General features: G+C 45.3%; 1 protein-coding gene across 4 annotated transcripts in view; it reads left to right on the top strand.

Moving 5' to 3' along the window:
* The window catches only part of LOC115203342 (transient receptor potential cation channel subfamily M member 7), a 111,958-nt gene that overhangs the window by 52,567 nt on the left and 42,057 nt on the right, over positions 1-17,334 (top strand). For all 4 annotated transcript variants that reach the window (XR_003880151.1, XM_029767960.1, XM_029767959.1 and 1 more), the window contains exons 12-21: positions 565-699; positions 917-970; positions 1,084-1,224; positions 1,398-1,532; positions 2,258-2,535; positions 2,864-3,092; positions 3,307-3,462; positions 5,250-5,393; positions 12,784-12,912; positions 13,282-13,533. Coding sequence is in view for 3 of the 4 variants with exons in the window: in XM_029767960.1 (XP_029623820.1) it covers positions 565-699; positions 917-970; positions 1,084-1,224; positions 1,398-1,532; positions 2,258-2,535; positions 2,864-3,092; positions 3,307-3,462; positions 5,250-5,393; positions 12,784-12,912; positions 13,282-13,533 (1,653 nt within the window). In the remaining variant the exon portion in view is untranslated. The remainder of the gene's footprint in view (positions 1-564; positions 700-916; positions 971-1,083; positions 1,225-1,397; positions 1,533-2,257; positions 2,536-2,863; positions 3,093-3,306; positions 3,463-5,249; positions 5,394-12,783; positions 12,913-13,281; positions 13,534-17,334) is intronic.

Here is a 17,334-nt window from a genome sequence, read left to right as displayed (position 1 = left end):
TGTGGCTGGCTGGCTCTCTTTGTCTCTGTCTCTGGCTGGCTGGCTCTCTTTGTCTCTGTCTCTGTCTCTGGCTGGCTGGCTCTCTCTGTTTATGTGGATGGCTGGCTCTCTTTGTCGCTGGCTGGCTGGCTCTCTTTGTCTCTGTCTCTGGCTGGCTGGCTCTCTCTGTCTATGTGGCTGGCTGGCTGGCTCTCTGTCTATGTGGCTGGCTGGCCGGCTCTCTGTCTATGTGGCTGGCTGGCTGGCTGGCTGGCTCTCTGTCTGTCTGTCTGTGTGGCTGGCTGTCTGTCAAGACTGCATCTGTTATGAATGTGCTGTTCATCAGTATCAGCCTAAATGAAACCCCAAATATCTCCTAAGCTAGCCACTCCAGAGTCAGTGGTTCTATATGACCCAAGGGACAAGCTACAGGAAGGCTGCCAGTAGACTGTTTATTTTGACTAATCTGAACTGGTCTGTGTATTTATTCAGGATATAGAAACGTCCAGTCACTTGTTAGTGCAGTCAATGTTGGATCCTTGTTGAGGTGTGTGTGTGTGTGTGTGTGTGTGTGTGTGTGTGCAGGTGGGTTCGTTGGAGCAGGCCATGCTGGATGCCTTAGTGATGGACCGTGTGGAGTTTGTGAAGCTCCTGATTGAGAATGGAGTTAGCATGCACAGGTTCCTTACCATCACACGGCTGGAGGAGCTATACAACACGGTAACACACACACACACACACATGGCTCACCAATTTCACACACATACATGTAATGATGCTCCACAGGGCTCTATGCTGGTACCATTACTGTTCTCTTCACACGTGCAACCTCTCAAATCTAATGTTTTATTCGTATTCTGTCAATCATTTCTAAACGGTCTGTTTATCCATGGTCCTGCTGGGCATCGTGTTTTTATCTGTGTCTCTTCTGTTCCAGAAACAGTCCCCTACCAATCCCACGCTCTTCAACCTCGTAAGGGATGTCAAACAGGTACATCTTTGACTTCTTGTCAACCATTGATTGTCAAAGTCTGAATGAATTTGAACAATAGTAATTGATGGTGTTGTTGATTAGTATGGCTCACTATGACTAACTGTTTCCAGGGTAATCTCCCCCCTAACTACAAGATGACCTTAATTGACATTGGCCTGGTGATAGAGTACCTGATGGGCGGGACTTACAGGTGCAACTACACCAGGAAACGCTTCAGGATTATCTACAACAATCTCCATGGCAACAGCAGGGTAAGGGTTAACGGTTCGTGTTAAGGGTTGAAGATTAAAGGTTAAAACATAAGTTCGCTTCAGGGTCAAGGGTTAAACTCATTGTTCACACAGGTTATTTTGATCTTGTGCTTTCACTGATTGATTCACTTAGAGCACAGCATTACTCTATCTTTTTCTCTGTCTCTCTCCAGAGGTCAGGTCGCCACTCTGCAGGGCCTGGGTCCCACCTGAGGAAGAGCCAAGAGTCGTTCAGTATCCAGGCCGACAAGAAGGAGAAGACCAGGCACGACCACTTCATCAAGACTGCACAGCCATACAAACCCAAGGTACACACACACGCACAACATGGACAGTCATATCTGAGAACACACTGTGACTTGTGTGATGGCAAGAAACAGCCTGTCCACTGATGACCTTGTGGAAATCTATACCAATGTAATCTGACCATGCCTGGAGTATGCCAGTGTGTTGCTGGTAGGCTGCACAAAGATGCAACAAGCTGCGCTGGATAGGGTACAGGAAAGGACAAGCAAGATAATAACCAAAACAGAGACATCCCACTGACCCTTCCACCACTACAGCCATGGAGAGAGCAAGCAGCAGTAAGACTGGTCACTGACATGCACCAACCTGACCACCGTCTACAGGATCTCCTACCACAGAGAAGGGGAGAGTACTGGCAGAGTCCTCCGCAACCAGAACAAACTGTCCGGCATCAACGCAAGGAAAATAGGCTGAAAAATTCTACCATTGACATCTGCCATCAGACTTTTTAATAACAAAATGTGACACTTTAAACTGTAATTTCTTGTGAGATAGGATTTTATTTAATATCATGTTTTGAAGTATTGTCTGAATGTAACCGTGTATTCTGCATTACTCTTGACTGCGAGCATGAATGAAATAAATCAATCAAATCAATACAAACCCAAGGTGTACACACACACACACACACACACACACACACACAATCAGCCATACAAACCCACAGAACTGAGCCATCAGATTACATTCAAATCCCCCTCTTGACACCCACCCCTCTCCCTCTTAGTTGGAGTCGGCGACAGACCAGTCCAAGAAAAAAGCCAAGGAGGAGATAGTTGACATCGACGACCCGGAGACACGCCGGTTCCCGTACCCGTTCAATGAGCTGCTGATGTGGGCCGTCCTGATGAATAGGCAGAAGATGTCTCTGTTCTTCTGGCAGCATGGGGAGGAAAGCATGGCCAAGGCCCTAGTGGCCTGTAAACTCTGTCGCTCCATGGGCTATGAGGCCAAGAAGAGTGACGTGGTCGACGACACCTCCCAGGAACTCAAGGACTACTCCAAGTATGACACATTACACACCAAATAACTAGGACACTTCAATCCTCACTAATACTCAAGACTACTATAATATGTGACAGATGACATACTAATACTTTAAGTACTCTAAGTATGATGCATTACTATTAGTAGTCACTAATACTCAAGGCTACCTGAAGTATGAGTATGACTGAGTATTAGTATGTAATGTATCAGACTATTGTTGTGAGTGAAGTGATGATGTTTATGAATGTGTTTTCAGTGAGTTTGATACTGTGGTATGTGTGTGTGTGATGTTCAGAGGGATGATGTCTGGAGTAATGTAGGTTTGATGATGATTATTATTTCATAGTGAATTTGGCACGCTAGCAGTGGACCTTCTGGAGCAGTCGTTCAGACAGGATGAAACCATGGCGATGAAACTGCTGACCTACGAACTGAAGAACTGGAGTAACAGCACCTGTCTGAAGCTGGCCGTGTCGTCACGGTTACGACCCTTCGTGGCTCACACCTGTACCCAGCTGCTGCTGTCAGACATGTGGATGGGACGACTCAACATGAGGAAGAACTCCTGGTACAAGGTGACACTGCCCAGCAATGCAGTGTATATGCACGCGCACGCACGCAATAGTGTTCCACAGGGCTCTGTGCTTGGATGGTTATTATATATGTATTATGTTTTTCCAGGTGATTCTCATTATCCTGGTCCCTCCTGAGTAAACATAAATAAACATATACAATAAATACATTTCAAAACTAAATATAATATGAATATAATAATGTATATATCTCTAGGTGATCCTCAGTATCCTGGTGCCTCCTGCCATCCTCCTGTTGGAGTACAAGACAAAGGCAGAGATGTCCCACATCCCTCAGAGTCAGGACGCCCATCAGATGACCATGGAGGACAGCGAACACAACTTCCATAACACCACCGACAACATACAGATGGTCAGAATCAATATGACAGAGTTCATCTCATCTGTTATCTTAGTTTATGTTGTATTTTCTTATCTTACTGTGTCTGTTCTGGAAAGTACACTGGTGCTACTGGTATTCTGATGATCCTGGGGTTTAGCTATGAGGGGTAGCTATGATGGTCCTGGGGTTTAGCTATGAGGGGTAGCTATGAGGGTCCTGGGATTTAGCTATGAGGGGTAGCTATGAGGGTCCTGGGGTTTAGCTATGAGGGTCCTGTGATTTAGCTATGAGGGGTAGCTATGATGGTCCTGGGGCTTGGCTATGAGGGGTAGCTATGATGATCCTGGGGTTTGGCTATGAGGGGTAGCTATGAGCGTCCTGGGGTTTGGCTATGAGGGGTAGCTATGATGGTCCTGGGGTTTGGCTATGAGGGGTAGCTATGAGGGTCCTGGGATTTAGCTATGAGGGGTAGCTATGAGGGTCCTGGGATTTAGCTATGAGGGGTAGCTATGAGGGTCCTGGGATTTAGCTATGAGGGGTAGCTATGAGGGTCCTGGGGTTTGGCTATGAGGGGTAGCTATGAGGGTCCTGGGATTTAGCTATGAGGGGTAGCTATGATGGTCCTGGGGTTTAGCTATGAGGGGTAGCTATGATGGTCCTGGGGTTTAGCTATGAGGGGTAGCTATGAGGGTCCTGGGATTTAGCTATGAGGGGTAGCTATGAGGGTCCTGGGGTTTAGCTATGAGGGGTAGCTATGATGATCCTGGGGTTTGGCTATGAGGGGTAGCTATGATGATCCTGGGGTTTGGCTATGAGGGGTAGCTATGAGGGTCCTGGGATTTAGCTATGAGGGGTAGCTATGATGGTCCTGGGGTTTAGCTATGAGGGGTAGCTATGAGGGTCCTGGGGTTTAGCTATGAGGGGTAGCTATGAGGGTCCTGGGGTTTAGCTATGAGGGTCCTGGGATTTAGCTATGAGGGGTAGCTATGATGGTCCTGGGGTTTAGCTATGAGGGGTAGCTATGAGGGTCCTGGGGTTTGGCTATGAGGGGTAGCTATGAGGGTCCTGGGATTTAGCTATGAGGGGTAGCTATGAGGGTCCTGGGGTTTAGCTATGAGGGTCCTGGGATTTAGCTATGAGGGGTAGCTATGAGGGTCCTGGGATTTAGCTATGAGGGGTAGCTATGAGGGTCCTGGGGTTTAGCTATGAGGGTCCTGTGATTTAGCTATGAGGGGTAGCTATGATGGTCCTGGGGCTTGGCTATGAGGGGTAGCTATGATGATCCTGGGGTTTGGCTATGAGGGGTAGCTATGAGCGTCCTGGGGTTTGGCTATGAGGGGTAGCTATGATGGTCCTGGGGTTTGGCTATGAGGGGTAGCTATGAGGGTCCTGGGATTTAGCTATGAGGGGTAGCTATGATGGTCCTGGGATTTAGCTATGAGGGGTAGCTATGAGGGTCCTGGGATTTAGCTATGAGGGGTAGCTATGATGGTCCTGGGGTTTGGCTATGAGGGGTAGCTATGAGGGTCCTGGGATTTAGCTATGAGGGGTAGCTATGAGGGTCCTGGGATTTAGCTATGAGGGGTAGCTATGATGGTCCTGGGGTTTGGCTATGAGGGGTAGCTATGATGGTCCTGGGGTTTGGCTATGAGGGGTAGCTATATGAGAGATCGGGTTGGACTGCAGTTCTCTCTTAATTCATTGTTTCTTAATTTCTGGTGCTGTGGTCTGTTTTCAGTCTGCATGTATATATATGGACATATGCATATGCTTACATGTCTATTAAACAGGCGTTATTAAACATGATTCTTCTCCAGGACGTGTTCCAGGAGGCGAAGGCGGATGACAACGTGGAGGTGAAGGATGAGGCGGAGACACAGGTCCGCTCCCGAAGACTTCCTCTAACCAGGAAGTTCTACGCCTTCTACCACGCCCCCATCGTCAAGTTCTGGTTCAACACGGTATGAAACCCTGGTCCCTGGTTCTACCCCTCCATGTGAACTGACTAGCAGACGCTCTGGGCTCTACTATGTTTAACGGTACAGCAGAGTTCTGGTTCAACACGGTATGAAACCCTGGTCCCTGGTTCTACCCCTCCATGTGAACTGACTAGCAGACGCTCTGGGCTCTACTATGTTTAACTGTACAGCAGAGTTCTGGTTCAACACGGTATGAAACCCTGGTCCCTGGTTCTACCCCTCCATGTGAACTGACTAGCAGACGCTCTGGGCTCTACTATGTTTAATGGTACAGCAGAGTTCTGGTTCAACACGGTATGAAACCCTGGTCCCTGGTTCTACCCCTCCATGTGAACTGACTAGCAGACGCTCTGGGCTCTACTATGTTTAACGGTACAGCAGAGTTCTGGTTCAACACGGTATGAAACCCTGGTCCCTGGTTCTACCCGTCCATGTGAACTGACTAGCAGACGCTCTGGGCTCTACTATGTTTAATGGTACAGCAGAGTTCTGGTTCAACACGGTATGAAACCCTGGTCCCTGGTTCTACCCCTCCATTTGAACTGACTAGCAGACGCTCTGGGCTCTGCTATGTTTAATGGTACAGCAGAGTTCTGACTACCAAGGTTTTCCCCGTGGAGCCGCTAAGCAGCTTGAATGGAAGGGATGTTTCCTTTCTCCTTGTGGGATATTTCCTGTGTGTGTGTGTGTGTGTGTGTGTGTGTGTGTGTGTGTGTGTGTGTGTGTGTGTGTGTGTGTGTGTGTGTGTGTGTGTGTGTTGATGAGTTCGTTTTGCATCGCTTTGTGTCCCGGGTGGGTGGAGATTTCCCTTTAGAAGTAATGTAATGGTGTAAAAATGAGCACAACTCGCCCAGTGTGTGTACTCTGAGACCAGGGAGGGCTGACATGAAATGAGTTCATGTTGAGAGGACAGAGGGAGGCTGGGCGTGTGTGTACTTTTCCAGCGCTCTACCTCCCACCCCCTGCATACTTACACACACACACGTACCCTCAGGTGGTTTTCCAGGTGCCCTGGCTTCATTTGCATGTCCTGACAGCGTCAGTAGAACAGACCTTAACATAACTATAGCTGCTGTACCCAGATCAATGCTTATCTACCCCACAATCAACATAATTATGCTGCCTGCCACACAATGATCCAGCTCTCACTGCATGTCTGTCACATCATGATCTCTGCTTCCGCATAATAACCCTGCCAGCCTCAGTCGGCACTGATCCCCACACTGATCAGTCTCAGTTTAGTCACGGCCCTCCAGCAGCCACACACACCCTACCTAACCCCCAGGTCATAGTTAGAATGACTGATGTCTAGGGTGGGGGGTGGGTCTGTATAATGGCTGAGAGGTGTTGTTGAATGCTGTAGTTTCTTTCACTTCATGCTTCACTAGTCAGGCTCACAGTGTTCACCTCTAAAAAGACCTGGGGGTATGTCACAAAGCAGGAACAAAGTAGGACTGCTGATATAGGATCAGTTTAGCCTTTTAGGTCATAATGACCCCTACAGATCAGCCTTTTTCCAACCTCTCCTCTGATGGCCCTAAACCAGCACACTGGTTCTACTGGTCGAGGGCTGGATCGTACGTTGACTGGTGGATTCGGGTGTGCTAGTTCTGGAATAGTTCAAATACATGGAATATCTAGGGGTCTCTGAGAAAAGGTTTGAAAAGGGCTGATATAGATTTTAAATAAATAACATTATATGGATGGGGGGACACTTTTTAAATATGGGTCCTGGGCATTGTCTTGGACAAGGGTTTAGTAACAATAAAGAAGCATTTTCAATCAGCTTTACACTTACCTGGTTGTGTGTGTGTGTGTGTGTGTGTGTGTGTGTGTGTGTGTGTGTGTGTGTGTGTGTGTGTGTGTGTGTGTGTGTGTGTTACCAGTATCGATACTGGTATCACAATACTACAATACCAAAACAAACACAAAGCAGACTTCACTCTGTGGTGCTGTTGTACAACAGTGTGTGCTATAGATTGTTGTACAACAGTGTGTGCTATAGATTGTTGTACAACAGTGTGTGCTATAGATAGTTGTAAAACAGTGTGTGCTATAGATTGTTGTACAACAGTGTGTGCTATAGATTGTTGTACAACAGTGTGTGCTATAGATTGTTGTACAACAGTGTGTGCTATAGATTGTTGTACAACAGTGTGCGCTATAGATTGTTGTTCAACAGTGTGTGCTATAGATTGTTGTTCAACAGTGTGTGCTATAGATTGTTGTACAACAGTGTGTGCTATAGATTGTTGTACAACAGTGTGTGCTATAGATTGTTGTACAACAGTGTGTGCTATAGATTGTTGTACAACAGTGTGTGCTATAGATTGTTGTACAACAGTGTGTGCTATAGATTGTTGTACAACAGTGTGTGCTATAGATTGTTGTACAACAGTGTGTGCTATAGATTGCAAAATAAACAAATGTGACTCAGTGTTAACATAAGGACTGTTTTCCTCAAGTAATGAAGTCTGCTTCATTTGTCCTTTCCTTCCTTACTTCCTAGTATCGCGGTACTGGTATCGTGATAACCCTGTAACGGTACTGGTATCGTGATAACCCTGTAACGGTACTGGTATAATTGAAGGTGTATGTGTGTGTTGTGTGTCTCCTGGCTAGCTGGTGTATGTTTGTGGGTCTGTATAATAGCCTGTGTAAAGGTGTGTGTTGTGGGTCTGTATAATAGCCTGTGTAAAGGTGTGTGTTGTGGGTCTGCATAATAGCCTGTGTGAAGGTGTGTGTTGTGGGTCTGTATAATAGCCTGTGTGAAGGTGTGTGTTGTGGGTCTGTATAATTGCCTGTGTAAAGGTGTGTGTTGTGGGTCTGTATAATAGCCTGTGTAAAGGTGTGTGTGTGTGTTGTGGGTCTGTATAATAGCCTTTGTAAAGGTGTGTGTTGTGGGTCTGTATAATAGCCTGTGTAAAGGTGTGTGTGTGTGTGTGTTATGGGTCTGTATAATAGCCTATGTATGGTATGTAAAGGTGTGTGTTGTGGGTCTGTATAATAGCCTGTGTAAAGGTGTGTGTTGTGGGTCTGTATAATAGCCTGTGTGAAGGTGTGTGTGTGTGTTGTGGGTCTGTATAATAGCCTGTGTAAAGGTGTGTTGTGGGTCTGTATAATAGCCTGTGTAAAGGTGTGTGTGTGTGTGTTGTGGGTCTGTATAATAGCCTGTGTAAGGTGTGTGTGTGTTGTGGGTCTGTATAATAGCCTGTGTGAAGGTGTGTGTGTGTTGTGGGTCTGTATAATAGCCTGTGTGAAGGTGTGTGTGTTGTGGGTCTGTATAATAGCCTGTGTGAAGGTGTGTGTGTTGTGGGTCTGTATAATAGCCTGTGTGAAGGTGTGTGTGTTGTGGGTCTGTATAATAGCCTGTGTGAAGGTGTGTGTGTTGTGGGTCTGTATAATAGCCTGTGTGAAGGTGTGTGTGTTGTGGGTCTGTATAATAGCCTGTGTGAAGGTGTGTGTGTTGTGGGTCTGTATAATAGCCTGTGTGAAGGTGTGTGTGTTGTGGGTCTGTATAATAGCCTGTGTGAAGGTGTGTGTGTTGTGGGTCTGTATAATAGCCTGTGTAAAGGTGTGTTGTGGGTCTGTATAATAGCCTGTGTAAAGGTAGGTTGTGGGTCTGTATAATATCCTGTGTGAAGGTGTGTGTGTTGTGGGTCTGTATAATAGCCTGTGTAAAGGTGTGTGTGTTGTGGGTCTGTATAATAGCCTGTGTAAAGGTGTGTGTGTGTGTGTTGTGGGTCTGTATAATAGCCTGTGTAAAGGTGTGTGTTGTGGGTCTGTATAATAGCCTATGTAAAGGTGTGTGTGTGTGTGTGTGTGTTGTGGGTCTGTATAATAGCCTATGTAAAGGTGTGTGTGTGTGTGTGTGTGTTGTGGGTCTGTATAATAGCCTATGTAAAGGTGTGTGTGTGTGTTGTGGGTCTGAATAATAGCCTGTGTATGGTATGTAAAGGTGTGTGTTGTGGGTCTGTATAATAGCCTATGTAAAGGTGTGTGTGTGTTGTGGGTCTGTATAATAACCTATGTAAAGGTGTGTGTGTGTGTTGTGGGTCTGTATAATAGCCTGTGTAAAGGTGTGTGTGTTGTGGGTCTGTATAATAGCCTATGTAAAGGTGTGTGTGTTGTGGGTCTGTATAATAGCCTATGTAAAGGTGTGTTGTGAGTCTGTATAATAGCCTATGTAAAGGTGTGTGTGTGTGTGTGTTGTGGGTCTGTATAATAGCCTATGTAAAGGTGTGTGTGTGTGTGTGTGTGTGTGTGTGTGTGTGTGTGTGTTGTGGGTCTGTATAATAGGCTGTGTATGGTATGTAAAGGTGTGTTGTGGGTCTGTATAATAGCCTGTGTAAAGGTGTGTGTTGTGGGTCTGCATAATAGCCTGTGTGAAGGTGTGTGTTGTGGGTCTGTATAATAGCCTGTGTGAAGGTGTGTGTGTTGTGGGTCTGTATAATAGGCTGTGTATGGTATGTAAAGGTGTGTGTGTGTGTGTGTTGTGGGTCTGTATAATAGCCTGTGTAAAGGTGTGTTGTGGGTCTGTATAATAGCCTGTGTAAAGGTGTGTGTGTTGTGGGTCTGTATAATAGCCTGTGTAAAGGTGTGTGTGTGTTGTGGGTCTGTATAATAGCCTGTGTAAAGGTGTGTGTGTGTGTGTGTGTGTGTTGTGGGTCTGTATAATAGCCTGTGTAAAGGTGTGTGTGTGTGTGTGTGTTGTGGGTCTGTATAATAGCCTGTGTAAAGGTGTGTGTGTGTGTGTGTGTTGTGGGTCTGTATAATAGCCTGTGTAAAGGTGTGTGTGTGTGTGTGTGTGTTGTGGGTCTGTATAATAGCCTGTGTGAAGGTGTGTTGTGGGTCTGTATAATAGCCTGTGTAAAGGTGTGTGTGTGTGTGTTTGTGTGTTGTGGGTCTGTATAATAGCCTATGTAAAGGTGTGTGTTGTGGGTCTGTATAATAGCCTGTGTAAAGGTGTGTGTGTTGTGGGTCTGTATAATAGCCTGTGTAAAGGTGTGTGTTGTGGGTCTGTATAATAGCCTGTGTAAAGGTGTGTGTTGTGGGTCTGTATAATAGCCTGTGTGAAGGTGTGTGTGTTGTGGGTCTGTATAATATCCTGTGTGAAGGTGTGTGTGTTGTGGGTCTGTATAATAGCCTGTGTAAAGGTGTGTGTGTTGTGGGTCTGTATAATAGCCTGTGTAAAGGTGTGTGTGTGTGTGTGTGTGTTGTGGGTCTGTATAATAGCCTGTGTAAAGGTGTGTTGTGGGTCTGTATAATAGCCTGTGTAAAGGTGTGTTGTGGGTCTGTATAATATCCTGTGTGAAGGTGTGTGTGTTGTGGGTCTGTATAATAGCCTGTGTAAAGGTGTGTGTTGTGGGTCTGTATAATAGCCTGTGTAAAGGTGTGTGTGTGTGTGTGTGTGTGTTGTGGGTCTGTATAATAGCCTGTGTAAAGGTGTGTGTGTTGTGGGTCTGTATAATAGCCTGTGTAAAGGTGTGTGTGTTGTGGGTCTGTATAATAGCCTGTGTAAAGGTGTGTGTGTGGGTGTGTGTGTGTGTGTGTGTGTGTGTGTGTGTGTGTTGTGGGTCTGTATAATAGCCTGTGTAAAGGTGTGTGTGTGTGTGTGTGTGTGTGTGTGTTGTGGGTCTGTATAATAGCCTGTGTAAAGGTGTGTGTGTGTGTGTGTTGTGGGTCTGTATAATAGCCTGTGTGAAGGTGTGTTGTGGGTCTGTATAATAGCCTGTGTAAAGGTGTGTGTGTGTGTTTGTGTGTTGTGGGTCTGTATAATAGCCTATGTAAAGGTGTGTGTTGTGGGTCTGTATAATAGCCTGTGTAAAGGTGTGTGTTGTGGGTCTGTATAATAGCCTGTGTAAAGGTGTGTGTTGTGGGTCTGTATAATAGCCTATGTAAAGGTGTGTGTTGTGGGTCTGTATAATAGCCTGTGTGAAGGTGTGTGTGTTGTGGGTCTGTATAATATCCTGTGTGAAGGTGTGTGTGTTGTGGGTCTGTATAATAGCCTGTGTGAAGGTGTGTGTGTTGTGGGTCTGTATAATAGCCTGTGTAAAGGTGTGTTGTGGGTCTGTATAATAGCCTGTGTAAAGGTGTGTGTGTGTGTTGTGGGTCTGTATAATAGCCTGTGTAAAGGTGTGTGTGTGTGTGTTGTGGGTCTGTATAATAGCCTGTGTGAAGGTGTGTTGTGGGTCTGTATAATAGCCTGTGTAAAGGTGTGTGTGTGTGTGTGTTTGTGTGTTGTGGGTCTGTATAATAGCCTATGTAAAGGTGTGTGTTGTGGGTCTGTATAATAGCCTATGTAAAGGTGTGTGTTGTGGGTCTGTATAATAGCCTGTGTAAAGGTGTGTGTTGTGGGTCTGTATAATAGCCTGTGTAAAGGTGTGTGTGTGTGTGTGTGTGTGTGTGTGTGTGTTGTGGGTCTGTATAATAGCCTGTGTAAAGGTGTGTGTGTGTGTGTGTGTGTTGTGGGTCTGTATAATAGCCTGTGTAAAGGTGTGTGTTGTGGGTCTGTATAATAGCCTGTGTAAAGGTGTGTGTGTGTGTGTGTTGTGGGTCTGTATAATAGCCTGTGTAAAGGTGTGTGTGTGTGTTGTGGGTCTGTATAATAGCCTGTGTGAAGGTGTGTTGTGGGTCTGTATAATAGCCTGTGTAAAGGTGTGTTTGTGTGTTGTGGGTCTGTATAATAGCCTATGTAAAGGTGTGTGTTGTGGGTCTGTATAATAGCCTATGTAAAGGTGTGTGTTGTGGGTCTGTATAATAGCCTGTGTGAAGGTGTGTGTGTTGTGGGTCTGTATAATAGCCTGTGTGAAGGTGTGTGTGTTGTGGGTCTGTATAATAGCCTGTGTGAAGGTGTGTGTGTTGTGGGTCTGTATAATAGCCTGTGTGAAGGTGTGTGTGTGTGTGTGTTGTGGGTCTGTATAATAGCCTGTGTAAAGGTGTGTGTGTGTGTGTGTGTGTGTGTGTGTGTGTGTTGTGGGTCTGTATAATAGCCTGTGTAAAGGTGTGTGTGTGTGTGTGTGTTGTGGGTCTGTATAATAGCCTGTGTAAAGGTGTGTGTGTGTGTGTGTGTGTGTGTGTTGTGGGTCTGTATAATAGCCTGTGTAAAGGTGTGTGTGTGTGTGTGTGTGTGTTGTGGGTCTGTATAATAGCCTGTGTAAAGGTGTGTGTGTTGTGGGTCTGTATAATAGCCTGTGTGAAGGTGTGAGTTGTGGGTCTGTATAATAGCCTGTGTAAAGGTGTGAGTTGTGGGTCTGTATAATAGCCTGTGTATGGTATGTAAAGGTGTGAGTTGTGGGTCTGTATAATAGCCTATGTAAAGGTGTGTGTTGTGGGTCTGTATAATAGTGTGTGTGTGTTGTCCTCTGGATAGCTGGCGTACCTGGGCTTTCTGATGCTGTACTCGTTTGTCGTTCTGGTCCGGATGCCCGAGTTTCCGTCTCCTCAAGAGTGGGTGGTCATCCTCTACATATTCACCTCCGCCATCGAGAAGATACGAGAGGTACGCTAATGCTGCTCTCTACATCAATATGGTTATGTTCCAATTGGCACCGTATTTTCTATGTAGTGCACTGCTTTTGCCATTTGGAATGGACCCTATGACTTCATTTGTATGAGAAGGACAAGACACTTACCCAGCTGTCTTTGTCTCTCAGAGGATTCAATACAATTTAGTTTAGTTCAATTTGCTTTTAACAAGGTCCTTATTCTTCTAGTTGACAGTTTAAACAGAGAAGTACTGAGTCCACATTCACGTTGATAGAATATCTCTCCATTTCTATCACTTTGTTTCCATTGTTGATTTGATTTGAGCTCTCAGTTCACTGGATGCACTCATGTCCTATTGTCTGTTCTGTTTCTTTCTTTGTAGATGTTTATGTCTGAAGCTGGGAAGATTAGCCAGAAGGTTAAAGTCTGGTTCAGTGACTATTTTAACCTCTCAGACTTCCTGGCTATTGTCACCTTCTTTGTGGGCTTTGGATTGAGGATCGGAGGAGAGGATGTGCTTGTCCCAGGCCGGACTGTGTATTGCTTGAATATCATCTTCTGGTACGTGAGACTCCTAGATATTCTGGCAGTCAACCAGCAAGCAGGACCGTATGTGATGATGATCGGTAAAATGGTGAGTTCTTTTTTTTCTAATGCTTTATTAATCCAAATTAGTTTTTCAACTGTGTCAAATCAAATTGTATTTGTCACATGCGCCGAATACAACAATACAACCTTACAGTGAAATGCTTACTTACGAGCCCTTAATCAACAATGCTTTAAGAAGTTAAGAAAAATTTGTTAAGTAAAAATGGATAAGTAGAAAAATAGAAAATGAAAGTAACATAATTAAACAGCAGCAGTAAAATAACAATAGTGAGGATATGTACAGGGGGTACCGGTACAGAGTCAATGTGCGGGAGCACAGGTTCATTGAGGTAATAAACAAAAAAAGAAATGTCCTCTCGCTGTTAACTGCGTTTATTTTCAGCAAACTTAACGTGTAAATATTTGTATGGACATAAGGTTCAACAACTGAGACATAAACTGAACAAGTTCCACAGACATGTGACTAACAGAAATGAAATAATGTGTCCCTGAACAAAGGGGTCAAAATCAAAAGTAACAGTCAGTATCTGGTGTGGCCACCAGCTGCATTAATAAGTACCGCAGTGCATCTCCTCCTCATGGACTGCACCAGATTTGCCAGATCTTGCTGTGAGATGTGACCCCACTCTTCCACCAAGGCACCTGCAAGTTTCCGGACATTTCTGCCGGGAATGGCCCTCACCCTCCGATCCAACAGGTCCCAGACTTGCTCAATGGGATTGAGATCCGGGCTCTTCGCTGGCCATGGCAGAACACTGACATTCCTGTCCTGCAGGAAATCACACACAGAACGAGCAGTATGGCAGGTGGCATTGTCATGCTGGAGGGTCATGTCAGGATGAGCCTGCAGGAAGGGTACCACATCAGGGAGGAGGATGTCGTCCCTGTAACGCACAGCGTTGAGATTGCCTGCAATGACAACAAGCTCAGTCCGATGATGCTGTGACACACCGCCCCAGACCATGACGGACCCTCCACCTCCAAATCGATCCCGCTCCAGAGTACAGGCCTTGGTGTAACGCTCATTCCTTCGACGATAAATGCAAATCCGACCATCACCCCTGGTGAGACAAAACCACGACTCGTCAGTGACGAGCACTTTTTGCCAGTCCTGTCTGGTCCAGTGACGGTGGGTTTGTGCCTATTGGCGACGTTGTTGCGGTGAGGACCTGTCTTACAACAGGCCTACAAGCCCTCAGTCCAGCCTCTCTCAGCCTATTGCGGACAGTCTGAGCACTGATGGAGGGATTGTGTGTTCCTGGTGTAACTCGGGCAGTTGTTATTGCCATCCTGTACCTGTCCCGCAGGTGTGATGTTCGGATGTACCGATCCTGTGCAGGTGTTGTTACACGTGGTCTGCCACTGCGAGGATGATCAGCTGTCCGTCCTGTCTCCCTGTAGCGCTGTCTTAGGCGTCTCACAGTACGGACATTGCAATTTATTGCCCTGGCCACATCTGCAGTCCTCATGCCTCCTTGCTGCATGCTTAAGGCACATTCACGCGGATGAGCAGGGACCCTGAGCATCTTTCTTTTGGTGTTTTTCAGAGTCAGTAGAAAGGCCTCTTTAGTGTCCTAAGTTGTCATAACTGTGACCTTAATTGCCTACCGTAAGCTGTTAGTGTCTTAACGACCGTTCCACAGCTCCATGTTCATTAATTGTTTATGGTTCATTGAACAAGCATGGAAACAGTGTTTAAACCTTTACAATGAAGATCTGTGAAGTTAATTGGATTTTTACTAGTTATCTTTGAAAGACAGGGTCCTGAAAAAGGGATGTTTCTTTTTTTGCTGAGTTTATGTGCATGTAGGTAGAGAAAGTGCCTATGCAAAGATTATAAACAGAGTAGCAGCAGCGTAAAATAGGGGTCTGGGTAGCCCTTTGATTTGCTGTTCAGGAGTCTTATGGCTTGGGGGTAGAAGCTGTTAAGAAGCTTTTTGGACCTAGACATGGCGCTCCGGCCGCTTGCCGTGCAGTAGCAGAGAGAACAGTCGACTAGGGTGGCTGGAGTTTCAATGCTGACATTTCAATGTATATCTAAATGTTTTATATCAGTGATAATGTACATCAACATATTTTATATAGTGATGATAATATCTATTACAATTGAGTTGTCAATTCAATTGTCTATTACGATTACATTTATGTATAGAGCTGACAATGTACAGGTAACTGCCAAAATAAAGAAAACCCCCAACATAGAGACATTGAACACTAGTCACTTTAACAATGTTTACATGCTGTTTTTACCCACTTTTAGAGCCCTGCACGGGCATTAATCTGAAGTCCAAGCCCTACCCATGCTTGTGACGTTCAGGCCTTACCCTACCCAGGCCCGATTTGCTTCTGACAAATTCGGCCCTGCCCGAAACCAGAAATAACTTCCTCCGTTTAGTAAATCCCTTAGCTGCTCGTCTCTGTCTGTCACTCACTCCCTGCGGGAATCTCACTCTGCATGTACTCTGTAAGTATCCATAGCAACGGCTCCACTGGGCTGCTCTGCTCAATGAAGAGACATAAGAGAGTAGTTAGCTGCTTTTCATCACTCTAAACTGACAAACCTCAAGGAACAGTATTTTCTGTGAAATACTCTCCTGTAGTATATATTTGACAAGGTTGAAGTACTTCTGACACCATGTTATGATCTCAGTCAGATATGACTGTGCTGCGCAAATGGCTCAGCTTCAAAATGTTAGTGATACCCAAGCCCTGCCCGTACACTAGTTATTGATGAAAAAACAGGCCCTACCCAGCCCAAATGTTAGAGCCCGTCAGGGTTGGGTAGAGGAGCTCTACCCAATTTATATGTATATACTGTATTCTAGTCATGGCTCGTCTTATATACAGTAACTACAGCTGTACACATTTTCTATCCATATACTGTCCTTACACACTGAAAAACCGCTCAAAGAAACTAAGGGAGGTGCGGGAGACAACTCAATGGGTTAAAGGTTGGTTTGCGTAGGGAAAGAGCCTTTAAGAACACAAGGTGAGAGGAAGGTAGCCTTTGACCAACTTATTTAGGTAATGTGTGAAGGTAGACCGGATGGTTTTCAGTAAATAGCACATCTCTAGTGTTCCATGCTGGTTTGGTTTGAAAGAGGCTAATGATTGCAGGTGGGGGTGCTTTTAAAGGGGTAGCCCCACCTTTTTCAGGTGGACATGATCTGGTTGATTACATTGAATGAGGTGTGTGGTGACCAATAGGTGGCAGGTTCCCTTCCAGGTTAGGAGGGAAGTGGGAGGAGTTGTTTTTTTCCCGGACACTGATATTGCTGTTTCTGATATTTCTTCTGTTTTTTAGTTTTGGGATTATGTGTGTATTGTTATTGTATTGCTAGATTTTACTGCCCTGTTGGAGCTAGAATGGTGTTTTGTTGATGGTGGTGGAAAACGTTGTCTCAGGCGCCGTTCCAGAATCTCACATTAATGTTCAATTGGGTTGAGATCTGGTGACTGAGAGACCCTTTAAACCCCCTATGCTCCTTTGAAACCCCTATTTTTTTATTTTTTTTATTTCACCTTTATTTAACCAGGTAGGCAAGTTGAGAATAAGTTCTCATTTACAACTGCGACCTGGCCAAGATAAAGCAAAGCAGTTTGACACATACAACAACACAGAGTTACACATGGAGTAAAACAAACATACAGTCAATAATACAGTAGAAAAATAAGTCTACATACAATGTGTGCAAATGAGGTGAGATAAGGGAGATAAGACAATAAATAGGCCATGGTGGCGAAGTAAATACAATATAGCAATTAAACACTGGAATGGTAGATGTGCAGTAGATGAATGTGCAAAGTAGAAATACTGGGGTGCAAA

This window comes from Salmo trutta, chromosome 12 (assembly GCF_901001165.1).
Source record: "Salmo trutta chromosome 12, fSalTru1.1, whole genome shotgun sequence".
Taxonomy (NCBI): domain Eukaryota; kingdom Metazoa; phylum Chordata; class Actinopteri; order Salmoniformes; family Salmonidae; genus Salmo; species Salmo trutta.
This window is presented reverse-complemented; position numbering and strand designations above follow the sequence as displayed.